At 42.2% G+C, this 13,560-nt stretch overlaps 1 protein-coding gene across 1 annotated transcript in view; it reads right to left on the bottom strand.

Annotated features, from left to right (window-relative positions):
- Nucleotides 1-582: 582 nt before the first annotated feature.
- The window catches only part of LOC144498835 (acyl-CoA 6-desaturase-like), a 61,074-nt gene continuing 48,096 nt past the window's right edge, over nt 583-13,560 (bottom strand). The window contains exons 10-12 of the mRNA XM_078220582.1: nt 7,172-7,251; nt 4,909-5,034; nt 583-2,487 (exon numbers count right to left, since the gene is read on the bottom strand). Coding sequence (XP_078076708.1) covers nt 2,436-2,487; nt 4,909-5,034; nt 7,172-7,251 — 258 coding nt within the window. The 3' untranslated portion in view covers nt 583-2,435. The remainder of the gene's footprint in view (nt 2,488-4,908; nt 5,035-7,171; nt 7,252-13,560) is intronic.

Here is a 13,560-nt window from a genome sequence, read left to right as displayed (position 1 = left end):
TCATGTTCTGGGTTATTCATATAATAAAGATCCCCTTTTATGTGGACAGGTCATTAGCCTGATCAGGGAGCACTGCCTAAATGTGATGGGGGAAGGGCAAGAGGTGCAGGGGTGTCAAAATTCCATTCCCATTAGATGTAAGTATCCCTCTGGATGCCAGTCCAGTATTCTGAGGCTGGGCCTCTCCTCTGCACTTGCCGTGGCACAGTTCAATCAGGGAATTAATTAGAGGAAAAAAAAATAACACAAAAGACATTTTTCCATTTTTAGTTAATGGCTACTTTGTGTCCTAGCTTTTTTCTTCACCCTACCTTGCCCTGTGATACTGAGAGCATCTGTGGATTCGTAGCGTAGAATCTAGTCCCTGGTTTATAAAGCACAGTGTATGGGTATTTAAATTTTCAAACAACTTATTGTCAAGTTAACTCATGATAGGAACTATTCTCGGTGATAGCCATATATATGCAGCTGGTGGGGGTGAGTGAGTGAATGATGTTAAAGTTAGTTAAAGAATACATTCCTTGCTAATAATATTCACCAATGGATGGGTGAGTTTAAAGGAAATCAACAATTATTTCAATATTGAGTTGTACCAGAAACAGGATTAGTCATTTTATTAAAAAATTACCTATACCACTGTCCTCCTGGTTACTATAAATGACGGACAGACATGACGGAAAGAGATTTGCCTGTTAGGATAACAAACCAGCTGTAGAGACACAGGACAAACATCAAAGTAGGGAACCTAGTGATCATGGTTACAGAAAGCAGGGAAGGGGTGGGGGTTTAGTGAGAAAGGGGTCTATGGCGGTTTGAACTTATATTTTGGTCTTACTCCAAACCGGCACAGAACCAGATCAGTGAAACGCACCCCAAACTGCTACAGAACCATTCATTCCTCAGGTCATTTGTAACAACTTCAACATTTTCTTTTGTTATTAGGCTCAAGGGGCTTGATTTTATTTGCTCTGGATATCATCAAATTTATGGCAGCATTCTGTTTGTTCCCTGTTTCTGGTGATGGTAGGTAGGGAAGAGGGGGCAGCGGGAGCAAGGAGTAAGAGTTAAATATCGGACAAGAGGTAGCAACAGTTTAACCCCCTGCCCCCAGTACCTGTTCATGAAGCAATGATTTGCACTGGGTAACTGGTTCCGTGGGCACAAGTGCCCTTTGGTATCTCAGCCAAGGTGCCATCTTTGACGGCTTAATGAATGCAAGCTCTGTGACTCCAAAGGATATATAGCAGAGTGTACTCATGTCCTCCAGTTATGTCCACACAGTGCTTTTGGCAGCAATGGGATTCACGGTCAAGGATCAATCATTGTTTCTGCCAATCCGGGACTAAGAATAATTGTAGCATCCTAGAAGTGTTGGCTTTGGATGGTTATGCTACAATCTCTGCTAGAAAGTCTGTCAGTGCAGATGTTGGTGAGAACAAGATCAGTTTGACATCTTGGCCATAATTTTACCATCCCGCCCGCCACGGGAATCGGAGCGGGCGAGGGACAGACCATGGAAAGGTCCGTTGACCTCGGGCAGGAGTTTATGGTTTCGGGATGAGCGAGGCCATACAATCCTGCTCCTTGGCTGAGATCTGTGCAGACTGGGCATATGAACCTAGGATCTATCTGGTCTGTAAGGCTCTGCATCACATTCAGTGGAGCTATCAGGCAGTTTGACATTGGAGTGGCCTCGTCCCTATCTGGCCAACCTCATCCATAAGGCCATTGTGGAAACAGTAATGCCACTGCAACCTGCTGTCATTTGGAATGTTTGCGAATGAGAAGGGATGCAGGTTCTAAATCCCTGCCTGTGACCAGGGTGTCTGCATTATTTCAACAGCATCTTAGAAAGATGTATTTAAGTAAATGGTCCCTGCCAAGATTAGAAAGAGGTGAGCTGGTTGCTTTAAAAACGGTCATTGTGCATTGCACTTTCTCCTTGCCACTTGCTTGAATAAATGGCAGTAGCTACAGTGAATCATATCAAATGTGCATTTAACTGAAGGTTAAATATTCCCACAGCTGGTGCAATGATTCCCTCTCGCACTGCTTGACAAAATACACTATAGGTGTCACAGCACTTGCTGTTTAGTGTCAGCAAACTTAAATAAAATCAAGCCCATTGTCCTACATTTGTCTCAGCTAATTAAAATGAAGTCTGCTCCATTGGCAGTGGGTGCCCGCCAAGGCCTGAATGGGAGTGGGGTGGGGGTGGAGCAGAAAACAATTCAATTCAAGGTGTTCTTCACCAGCCATCAATTGAGGATCAGATCATTCGTCAGGTCATGTGGAAAGCCAGTGGCAGCTTCCTGTTAATACTGTGGAAACCATTTGAGATGTACACAGACTCCAAGAGAAACAGGAACTCCAACATGGTACTGGAATTCAGACAGAGACAGGAAGAGAGAGAAGCGAGGACTGATGGAGTAGCCTCACTTGTTGAGATACGCATCTAACCACAAATCACCAGATTTCTTCAGGGACCTGGGAGGAGAAAAGTAGCACATCAGACAAATCAGTGACAGACTTAAATAGGATCAATTTACAAAATATTAGGGAAATGTAAATGGGACCATTTACTTTTGACTGTTGGCTTATGAATGGTTGGTGTGTATGAATCAATGTCCAATTTGTTTTGACATGTTTCTCTCATTTAACATGGATGCACAATAGAAGTTGTATAAATTGGATACTTGCTTGCTGAAAATAGTAGTTATAAAGTTCTCTAGATTTGGGGATCATACCAAGAGGATTGTGTAACATTTGGCACATGCCAAAGTTGAAAAGAAACCTGGTAACTAAACATCAGTGCCAGTAATGGAATAATTGAGAATACATCATCTGGAACAAAGTAAAGGGCCAGTTAGAAAAATATACATGTTGTTTAGAGGGAGACAAGATTACTTTTGGGAAAAAAAAAGGTAGCCATATTAAACTAGCCTAACAGAGTCAATGAGGTGGTAAATAGGAGAATCAATAGATATTGTACATGTTGATTTCTGGAAGGTTTCACAGAAGAGAGTACTAGATAAAATTGAGATTTGTGGAGTTGGAAATAGCCTTGTATCATGGATAGAAAGCAGGGAGAGATATAAGAGGCATCATCTTACCAGCCGTTCACGCCATGCTCCCACTGCAGCGAGGTTGGAGAATTTGGCACCCAGCCAAATCTCCATTTACTGCAGCAGGATGGGAAAATCCCACTAGCACAAATGGCTGTAAGATTCCAGCCAGAGAGTTAGGATAAAGAGAACTATTCCTGGATTGACTGTAGTGATAAATGGTATTCCCAAGGGTTGGTACTGGGACGCCAGCATTTCACTATATTTCATATGCATAATGTAGGGATCTTAGACAAGGTGGCATAATCTTTAATCCAGATTTTAACGAGGAGTGGTAATCAGATGGGGGGGGGGGGGGGGGGGGGAGCAAGTGGTGACACAAACACTGATGCTAGGAAATGTGCATAAAAAGCACAATTAGCACGTATGTGTAGGCTCAATTAACTCCTTCCAGCCGGCACTCTGTTACCAACTACATCTTGTTATAACTATTTAGTTTTATGGTTCATATTAATATTTTAGATAAAACTGTTAGGTTGGAGATTAAATATAAAATACATTGAAAAGCCTGGTTAAAAAAAAACTGATAACAAAAACACTAAAGACAAATCAAACCTTTGAAAAGCCTGGTTAAAAGGTAACCTTTGTTTATCTTACAAGATCGAAGGTAGAAGGGTGAAAACAATAAACAATAGGAGGTCTTTCCTTAGGTTAATAGAGCCAGAAGGTCTACTCTTACTTTAATATAATAAATTTAATTTTGGAGAAAGAAACTGGAAGATTTGCCGAGTTTGAACCCACAGGAAGAAACCTACAGCTGTCCTCACAAAGCCTGTGGCAGAATGCTGTCACCGAAGTTAGATTGGGGGACTGGGAGATTGCATCAGCCAGAACAAGGAGCTCAGAAGCCCACAGTTGTGAGGTCTTTAAGGAAACATTGCACGTTTCCTTCGTCAAAAGCATCCCCAAACATCTTGTACCTTGGAGAAAGCTGGAATACTGAGGAGAATTAATGTAAATTGCGGAAAGTGGTGACATACCTTTTGGGTTGGGCCTAAGGAATGAATGAACTTTCAAGATTTGATAAGGGAACTTTTGGGGGGAGTAACGAGTAGCATTGAATTTATCGCATGAGTCTTCATCAGCTATAATGTTAAGTTAGTGGTGTTTACTTTGTTTAATTTCTTCTTTATACAATAAAAGTTTGATTTTGTTTAAAAATGCAAAATCTTGTGGGGTAGTTCTCGTGGTGAACCATTGTAATACTGTCTGTATATGGGATATGCCTGGGCACGCCCCTGCTGCCTCAATCTGGGGCTCCGCCCTCCTCAGGGTATAAAGGTGGCTGCTCTCCACCCCTTTTGCCTCAGTTCGGGTTAGCCATTGGTTTGGGAGCGCTTCTGTTCTTGTTAAAAGCCTGTTGTTTCGCAACATCTAGTCTTTGTGTGAATCAATGGTGCAACAGTTCTGTCAGTTAATTACTGAGTGTTCGGATTTAACAGGGTCATGTCAATCTGTGTGAATGTCTAATCAACTTTCCTGCACTGTGTCTAGCTACAGCTAATTCCCCAGATAGATCATCAGCACAGACTATTTTGAAACAAACAAGCTTTAATTAGAGTTTTTAACCCTGTATTATGTACAGGAAATAAAGGCCAAACACATAGTTAAACATTTCTCGTCAGCTTTGAGGTTGTCTGTGTGTATTAAAACCATTTTAAGGAAGTTAGGCTCCATTATAAATTTCCCAAATAATTGAGGGTTAAAATAATAGCCTGCGTGTGTGGAAACTGGAATCATTACACCAAGCACCAGGTGATTATAAAGTATGTGTATTACTCACCCTACAATATCCTTGAAGGCCTGCAACAAAGGCTTCACCTGGTAGTTCAAACCATGCTTGTCACATAGTGATTTCACTAAAGGAGCAATCTTGTAGTAATTGTGACGGGGCATTGTTGGGAAAAGACTGCAAAAATATGGATTAGAGAAAGGAAATTAAATGCCGTCACTTGTAAAGGAGGCTGGTGTTTGAATACTATTCAGTTGCAACCAGTTACTTGGAACTCCAACATGGAAATCAAGCTTTCCCTTTAACTCCACACCTGCACCAACCAGATTGTCCCTTCCTTTGCTTATACTCAAGACTATGTGACCATTTATTGACTCTGTTGCAGAATCAGGGCATTGGTAGAATTGGAATCTACTTGATGAACTTACTGCCCTCTTTCTGCACAGCCATTGTATTTACTGCGTGGACAGCTATTTGCCTGGATGAGGCAGGGTCCCTAAACAAATCGGGCTCAAATGCCATACATTATAACCTGATATAATAGGAAAATCTGAGCACAGCCTGTACTGTGCACTCTCCATCCAGTTGTACCTAGAAACCCTAAAAAGTTAAGTAAATCCACGGAGGCACAGAAGTGCCCCTGCCACTCCTAGGCGCTCTACCCCTTCACCTTTTCTTTCTGTTAGCCCTAGGCCAGGGACTGCAGTGCGATGCCTGTGTTTGGCATGCACCAATGGCATGATAATGAAGCCTGACCTTCGGAGAGGACCAGGCTTCCCACTGGCACTGGCCAGCCGCCCGAGTGTTTTTTAAAAAAAAATTCAGTGTCCTCCAGCCAGAGTATATTACAGTTATCTTCTGAGATAACTCTCAGAACATTCAAATCAGTCTCATTTGAAGGAATACTCATCTTTTAATCATAAGACAAATGTCATTACTTTGTTACAAATAAAACAAGTAAGCTCACAAAATCGTGAAATGGATAAACGCCAAATGCTAGAAATCCAAAGCAACCTCCAAATCAATTTACTGCATCTCACACCATCAGTGTTTAGACGTTTCCCCTCATTAGAACATTCCTCAGGTAGGAATTCTCTGAGCCCTGGGCAACAAAGGATGTTCTTTTTTCATTCACAGTCCATGATGTTTCCAGCAAGACCAGCAATTACTAACCATAAGATGTCGGACCAGAATTAGGCCATTTGGCCCATCGAGTCTGCTCCACCATTCAATCATGCCTGTTAAGATTCTCATCACCATTCTCCTGCCTTCTCCCCATAACCCTTGATCCCCCTTATTGATCAAGAACCTATCTATCTCTGTCTTAAAGACAGTCAATGATCAAGCCTCCACAGCCCTCTGTAGCAAGGAGATTCACTATCCTCTGGCTGAAGAAATTCCTCCTCATCTCACTTTTAAAGGAGTATCCCTTCATTCTGAGGTTACGCCCTCGAGGTTCTGGTCTCTGATCATCCCTAGTTGCTCTCGAGAAGGTGGCAATGAGTTGCCACCTTGTTGAACCACTGCAGTCTGCATGGTAAGATAGACTATTACAAACATTTCTGTTACAAATTGAGACACATGATCCCTGGGTGTGCCCCTCTGTCAGGTGAGCATGTAGGCACAGGAGTATGTATCAGAAAGGCTGAGGCACAGATCCACATCATCAGTGCGGGAAACGGTATCTGTTTATATAGTGTTGTGCCCTTGATCATCTTGTTTCCCCCATCAAATGGACCACTTGGCATTGGCTCTATTCTTCTGGCATTCACACAATGCCACACCAAGGCCACCCACCAAGGACATGACCAGCTGAGAGTCAGACTTTAATCATTACAAATAAGTAGCAGTATCAGATTCATGACACAAATTATGGAATATATGAATTAACAACCCTGTTCAGGTGGTGCTGTATTAAAGGAGAACAAATGCAATCAGTGGAATAGATAATTAAAATCAGAATCACTAATAGGAATAGGAAGGCCCAGAGATATGGCAATCTTGTCAATTTAAAATACAGCAGCAAAGTAGTTGTTGAGCATCATATATTTACAAGTATTTGTATTATTTAGACCATTGTTTTACTAATTAAGGTGAAGCACCTTTGTGAATAGAACACACTTTTGCAGTGTCACAGCAAACATGTCCTGTCCAGGAGGCCATGAGAAAGCCATTGCATCAGGTCTGGGTTCTTACCTTGGTCTCCAAGTGATAAAAGCCAATATCATAATGGCGTGTCCTATCCCCATGACCCCCCTCTTCCCCTTCTATGAAACATGTCCCCAGCCTTACCAATTGTTTCCTATTTACTTACTGGTGCTCGATCTGGAAGTTGAGATGCCCACTGAACCAGTCATTGAAGGAAGATTGTTCAATATTACATGTGGCGTCCAACTGGAGAATCAAAAACAGATCTGTACGTCATTAGCCATCCTAAAAGGCAATCACCTGAAAGCACTTGGCATGCAGGAGGACATTCAGAGTTTAAACTGCTGAAGATGGTCTATAGGCCTCAACACTCCTCTGGATTCAGTCATCAGCTATCTTATTGGTTCATTATCTGCAATGGAGCCAACTGGCGCATTTATTATAAAGATACAATCCCTCACTTTATTTGTTTTGTGACAAGAGCAAGGCAAAATACATAACATAGGTTTGCCGAGTTGAGCTGAATCAGGTTGTGTGTGACTTCTTAGTATTGTTGCTCCGGCCACATCAACTTGTGTTACAGGAGATGTTGACAATTAAACAATTAATGGTGTTTGTTTTGGAAATACATTCCAGGCCATTACTGACTTTTCATGCAAGTTGTTATACTCCAGGTATTGGCCTTGTACTTGTACCGTGGGACATGTGAGTGAAACATCGGTTTTATACTGTCAGATACTAAGTCACTCACAGTGTAAGGACAACAGAGTTCTGGTTAGACTCCATCTGGAGTGCTGCATTTCGTTGAGTGTCGCTCCTCGGGAAGGATATACTGGGCTTGTAACTCAGGTTCGAAAGAATGATATTGGGGCTAAAAGAGTAAAATGATCACAACAGGTTGTATAAACTAGACTTATTCTCTAGAAGATCAAGGAGTGATCTAATTGAAATGTTTAAAATGATTAAAGGATTTAGTGGGGCGGAGATGGAGAAACCAATTCCACTGGTGGGTGAAAATTAGAGTTGTTCAGGTTTGAAATCAGAAATATTTCACATAAGGGGTGTGAAAATCTGGAATTTTCTCCTGCAAAAATCTGCTGAGCCTGGGCCAATCAAAAAGTTTCAAGCCAGAGATTGATAAGTGTTGGTTCGGAAGGATATTAAGGGTTACTAAACCAAGAAGGGAGGATGGAGTTAAGCTAAAGATCAAACATGATCCAATTGAATAATGGATCTGATTGGATCAAGGAACAGAATGGCCTACTCATGTTTCCTGTTACACTAAGTCTGTTTTTTTTATAAAAAGCTTGGATTTGTATCAGCCTGATGTGATTGTGCAGAGAATGTGATGCCGAGACAGTGTTAAACTGTCTCCTGAATCAGCTGACATCTATAGCCTAATCCCTGTTTGAAAAAAAGAGGAATAAAGCATATTGGGAAAGAAAGGATATTGGGAGCAAAGGAGGAGAGTACTTACAATCATCCCAAAAAGGAAAGATTATCAGGTCCAGCAAGTCTGGCCCACCCTGACCTGGTATAACCCATACGCACCATCAACTCACTCTCCCTGGAAGAGGCAAGAAAAGTGAAAAAAAGACTCTTGGCCAATTTCAGAAAATAAACTAAGGGAAATCCTCTCCAAAGTTCATCAAACAAGTTCCAGGAGCTCATAGTTTTTGCTATTGTTAGTCTCATTTAATCCATCCATGCTCTATTGTTTAAGAAAGATGTCTACATTCCTACTTCTGTAACCCCTGCTCCTGTCCTATGATACTCCAAGATCTCTGCACTCCTTTTCTGGCCTGGTGAGCATCTCTGATTTCCTTCACTTCACCAGCTGCCTGGGCTCTGGAATTCTCTCCCTAAAACTGCTTACCTCCTTCTCTGTCTTCAAGTTGCATCTTCAAACCTATTTATTCATCTGTCCTTACAACTCTATGTGTCCAAGTGTCACGTAATTACAAGTTGTTCTCTTCCACTCATAGAAACTTGCCCAGCTCCCACCTGAAAAGTAGGGTCAGGCTACGTAGAAAAAAAACACTAAAGCAATGGTCCAAGTGACCTCACTAATTGTAAACAACCTGACGGATATACATATATTTAAATTAGAGCAGGAGTAGGCCACTCAGCCCCTTGAGACAGCGCCACCATTCAATAAGATCATGGCTGATTGGAACCTCAACTCCACATTCCTGCCAACCTCCAATAAACTTTCACCCTTTTGTTAATCAAGAATCTAGCTAGCTCTGCCTTAAAAACATTCAAAGTCTCTGCTTCCACCATCTGTTGAGGAAAAGTGTTTCAAAGATTCACGACAATGAGAGAAAGAATTTCTCCTCATTCCTGTCTTAAATGAGCAACCTCTTATTTTTGAACAATATTCCCAAGTTTTAGATTCCCCACATGAGGAATTACCCTCTCCCGAGGATCCTCTCCACCCTGTAGTGACCCCTCAGGATCTTGTGGGTGGAATTTTCCAGCCGCGTGCACAAGACTAGAAATTCCCACCCAAGGTCAGCGGACTTTTAAATGGTCTGCCAAATGTTTTGCCCCATCTACTATGATTCCCGCAGGCGGAATGGGAAAATTCCACCCTATATGTTTCGATAAAGTTACCTCTTACTCTCCAGTGAATACAAGCCTAACCTGGCCAACCTTTCCTCATAAGGCAACCCGCCCATTCCAGGTATTAGTCTAGTAAACCTTCTCTGAACTTCTTCTAACACATTTACATCTTTCCTTAAATGAGGAGATTAATTCTGTGCACCGTACTCCAGATGTGGTCTCATCAATGCCTTGTACAATTCTAACATAACTCCCTACTTTTATATTCAATTCCCCTCACAATAAACAATAACATTCTATTAGCTTTCCTGATTACTTGCTATACCAGTATACTAACCTTTTGTGAATCATGCACGGACAGATCCAGATCCCTCTAAATCTTATAGCTCTGCAATCTCTCACCATTTAGATAATACATTTCTTTTTTATTCTTCCTGCCAACACGGACAATTTCACATTTTCCCACATTATATTCCATTTGCCAAAGCTTTGCCCATTCACTTAACCTCTCTCTTTGTAGCCTCTCGTCACTTCAGACATTAATTACAGAGCAGAACCCAAAGCACTTCACATCAGTACAAATTATCTTGTGCAACCAGTCTGTAAGTTGTTTATGAAAGGTCCCTTCTGGAAGGAAATAAAGGGCAACTGTTAACAAGCAGTCAAGATGCTTCATAGTGACCCAATGGTTCCAGCTGCAGGATATTTCACATGTACTCACAAAATGAAGTGAATTCAATTCGGGCCTCAAGTGTTTTCATTCCCCTTCTCTCATAGAGTTGGCAGGTGATGCCCTAAACAACAACTTATCTTCTGTGCTGAGTGATCCCGAAAAATAGCCAAAGGTGACAAAATGGAGAACAATGACTGGCGTCTGTTTTGAACCTTTTACTGGACATCAGGTACTCATTCTCCAGGGAATCATAACCATAAATTCATACTTAGCAGTTTACAGGATCTTACACTGGGACATCGATCAACCACAGCACCTTGATGCTCTCAGAACCACAGGTCTGACCGATACTGGCCAGAATGTGTATTCTTATTCCTATCTTTTTCCAGTCCTGATGAAAGGTCACAGACCTGAAACACTCACTTTATTTCTCTCTCCAGATGCTGTCAGACCTGCTGAGTATTTTGTGTACAATTTCAGATTTGCAGCATCTGCAGTATTTTATATTTGCATTTGTATTATTCCTAATGGTGACTGAACATTACTTTTCACTGCCTGAACCCTTTGTGATTGATAAAGAATATTCTCTACTGCATATTGGTCTAGGTATAACCAAAATAGGATAAATTAATAACTCCAAACACTATTTTAGACCAATTGAGAATGTCAAGCTTCGCTTGATCCAGTGGAATCATTAGAACAACTATATCCAATCGTCAGGTAGTAGTAGAGGCGGGTACAATTTTGTCTTTTAAAAAGCATTTAGTTACATAGGTAAGATGTATATAGAGGGATATGGGCCAAATGCGGCCAATTGGGATTAGCTTAGGGGTTTAAAAAAAAGGGCAGCATGGACAAGTTGGGCCGAAGGGCCTGTTTCCATGCTGTAAACCTCTATGACTCTATGTTAAAATGGGGCCGATATTTGGAAGCTGCTTCCATTGAGATAGTTAATTTGGAGATTGCTTATCGTCAACTCTGCACGATTTAAAAAGCTATTCAAATTAGCAATAAATGTGATCAATGATGATATCAAATCTTTCTATCACCAATTACACCAATGCACTGTTTGGTTTAGTTATATGCCAAGATTTTTTGTAATTCAGCATAAGGCAGTTTCCCATAAATTTGCCATTCTTTATCTCTCTGCCAGGGGATCCCAAACTTTGAGCTGTGACTCCCGATGGGGGTCACAGAGTTCACATTTGAGGTTGCATACTCCCCTTCCTGAGTCAACAATGGTGGGGAAGAGACTCGGGCAGGACAGCCCTGGACTCATGTGCTGGAATTTTACCGCCTCCCCCGTCCAATGCTCGTAAGATCCCACCCGAGGCCAACGGAGAATGCCGTTCTGCGAGCCTCGCCCATCCTGATTCCGGGGTGAGTGTGCTGGTAAAATTCCGGCAACGAGATCCCTACTGCCAAACAGCAAAAGGCCAAAAGTGAGCCAAAACACCAATTAAACCAAAATGTGTGTGCCAAATGGGCTTGGGCTGTTAGTGCACAGACTTGGCACAGACGGGCAAGGCAGTGCCAGTCACTACTGGAGTGCAGGAGAAACTGGGAGTGCATGTGGCTGAGCTGAGAAGGTGAATGCTGGCTTCAAATCTGTCTGCCTGTTGGAGAAACTCCTTAGCCCAGGATGGCCTGTCTGTTAGACAGGCACTGGCAACTAAAGCAAAAGGTGGGGTGGAAGGGGAGAGGGGCACTGCTGAGCGAGAATGAATTGGAGGATGGAGGTTGGCAAGAGGGGCTGCTGAATGAGTAAATATGGGAGGGAGATTAGGAGGGTGACACCGTGGTTAGCACTGCTGCCTCACAGCGCCGGGGTCCCAGGTTCAATTCCGGCCACTGTCTGTGTGGAGTTTGCACGTTCTCCCTGTGTTTGCGTGGGTTTCCTCTGGGTGTTCCAGTTTCCTCCCACAGTCCAAAGATGTGCAGGTGGATTGACCATGCTAAATTGCCTTAGTGTCCCAAGATGTTTGAGGGATTAGTGGGGTAAATATGTGGGGTTATGGGGATAGGGCCTGGGCAAGGTGCTCTGTTAGAGAGTCGTGCAGACGCGATAGGCCGAATGACTTCTTGCTGCACGGTAGGGATTCTAAGAGTAGTGAGTGAGTGAGGTGAAAGAGGAGAGGGAGGTTGAGAAGAATGGCAGTTGAGTGAGTGGAGGAGGGGAGGGAGGTTGGGAAGAGGGAATGCTGAGTGAGTTGATCTATAATTCACAATTTAATAATCATATACTGAATTTATCCAAGATGGCGCCGGAGCGAGGCGACTTCTTGCAAGCTGTGCCCAGCATATCTTCAAATTCTATCTTTCACTCTTGTTCTATGCTTCTCAAACTTCATTCTAACTCTTTTAAACTCTCTAATAATGCTTTAATTCTGCTGCCATCAGACTTTTGAATATCCCTACCTTGCATCAAGTTGATCTTTCTCTACACCCTAGCTATGACTGCAACATTACATTCTGCACTCTCTCATTTCCTTCTCTATGAACGGTATGCTTTGTCTGTATAGCGCGCAAGAAACAATACTTTTCACTGTATGCTAATACATGTGACAATAATAAGCCAAATCAAAATCAAATCAAATCGTTACCAAGCTGCTTTATTGGTGTTGTGCTTTTGCTGACACCTGGGGTCACATCCATTTTCAAGTGTTAAAATGGACTCACATTGGAAAATAGCATACTGACTGCTCTTTGCAATTGTTCAATTCTGTCTGGCTAGTCAACAAATGACATGGATCTCTGTGGCTTGGCTTCTCCTTTCTGTATCATCGTGAAACTATCCTCTAGTATAATCAGTCTAATCATGTTACATTAGTGTTTTAATGAACTGTCTTCTGTATTGTTAATATTCTGAAGAACAAAGTCATTGAAATGTGAGGCTGTAATCGATAAGAGGAATAGGCATATCATTCAATCTGTTTCTCAGGACAAAGATGAGCCTCCATTAATAATTGAAGATCCCTCTCCACAAATTAATGAAGGATCTAATATACGACATCTCAACGTGACATTAGAGCCATTGTATCCTATGGAAGAGTCTCGCTGAGTAACACTCCTGATTTGCCTCTCTTCTCTTTGTTTCCTCACTTCTCTGCTGGAAATACTGACTCTTGCTGGTGTTCTGTAGGCAGTGTACCATTATTCAGGATCTCCTCAAGTAGTCATTCTCCATGGGAGACTAGACAATGACTGAGACCAGAGAGGCATCACAGCCGAAACTGATCCTGTGCTGAACTCCACACGCCCCTCGTCCCCCATATCACATACCTTCAATAAGAGGCAAAACGAGCAAACAACGTAAA

Source organism: Mustelus asterias, chromosome 9, assembly GCF_964213995.1.
Source record: "Mustelus asterias chromosome 9, sMusAst1.hap1.1, whole genome shotgun sequence".
Classification (NCBI taxonomy): Eukaryota; Metazoa; Chordata; class Chondrichthyes; order Carcharhiniformes; family Triakidae; genus Mustelus; species Mustelus asterias.
The sequence above is the reverse complement of the archived record's forward strand: the minus strand, read 5'-3'. Positions and strand labels throughout refer to the sequence as shown.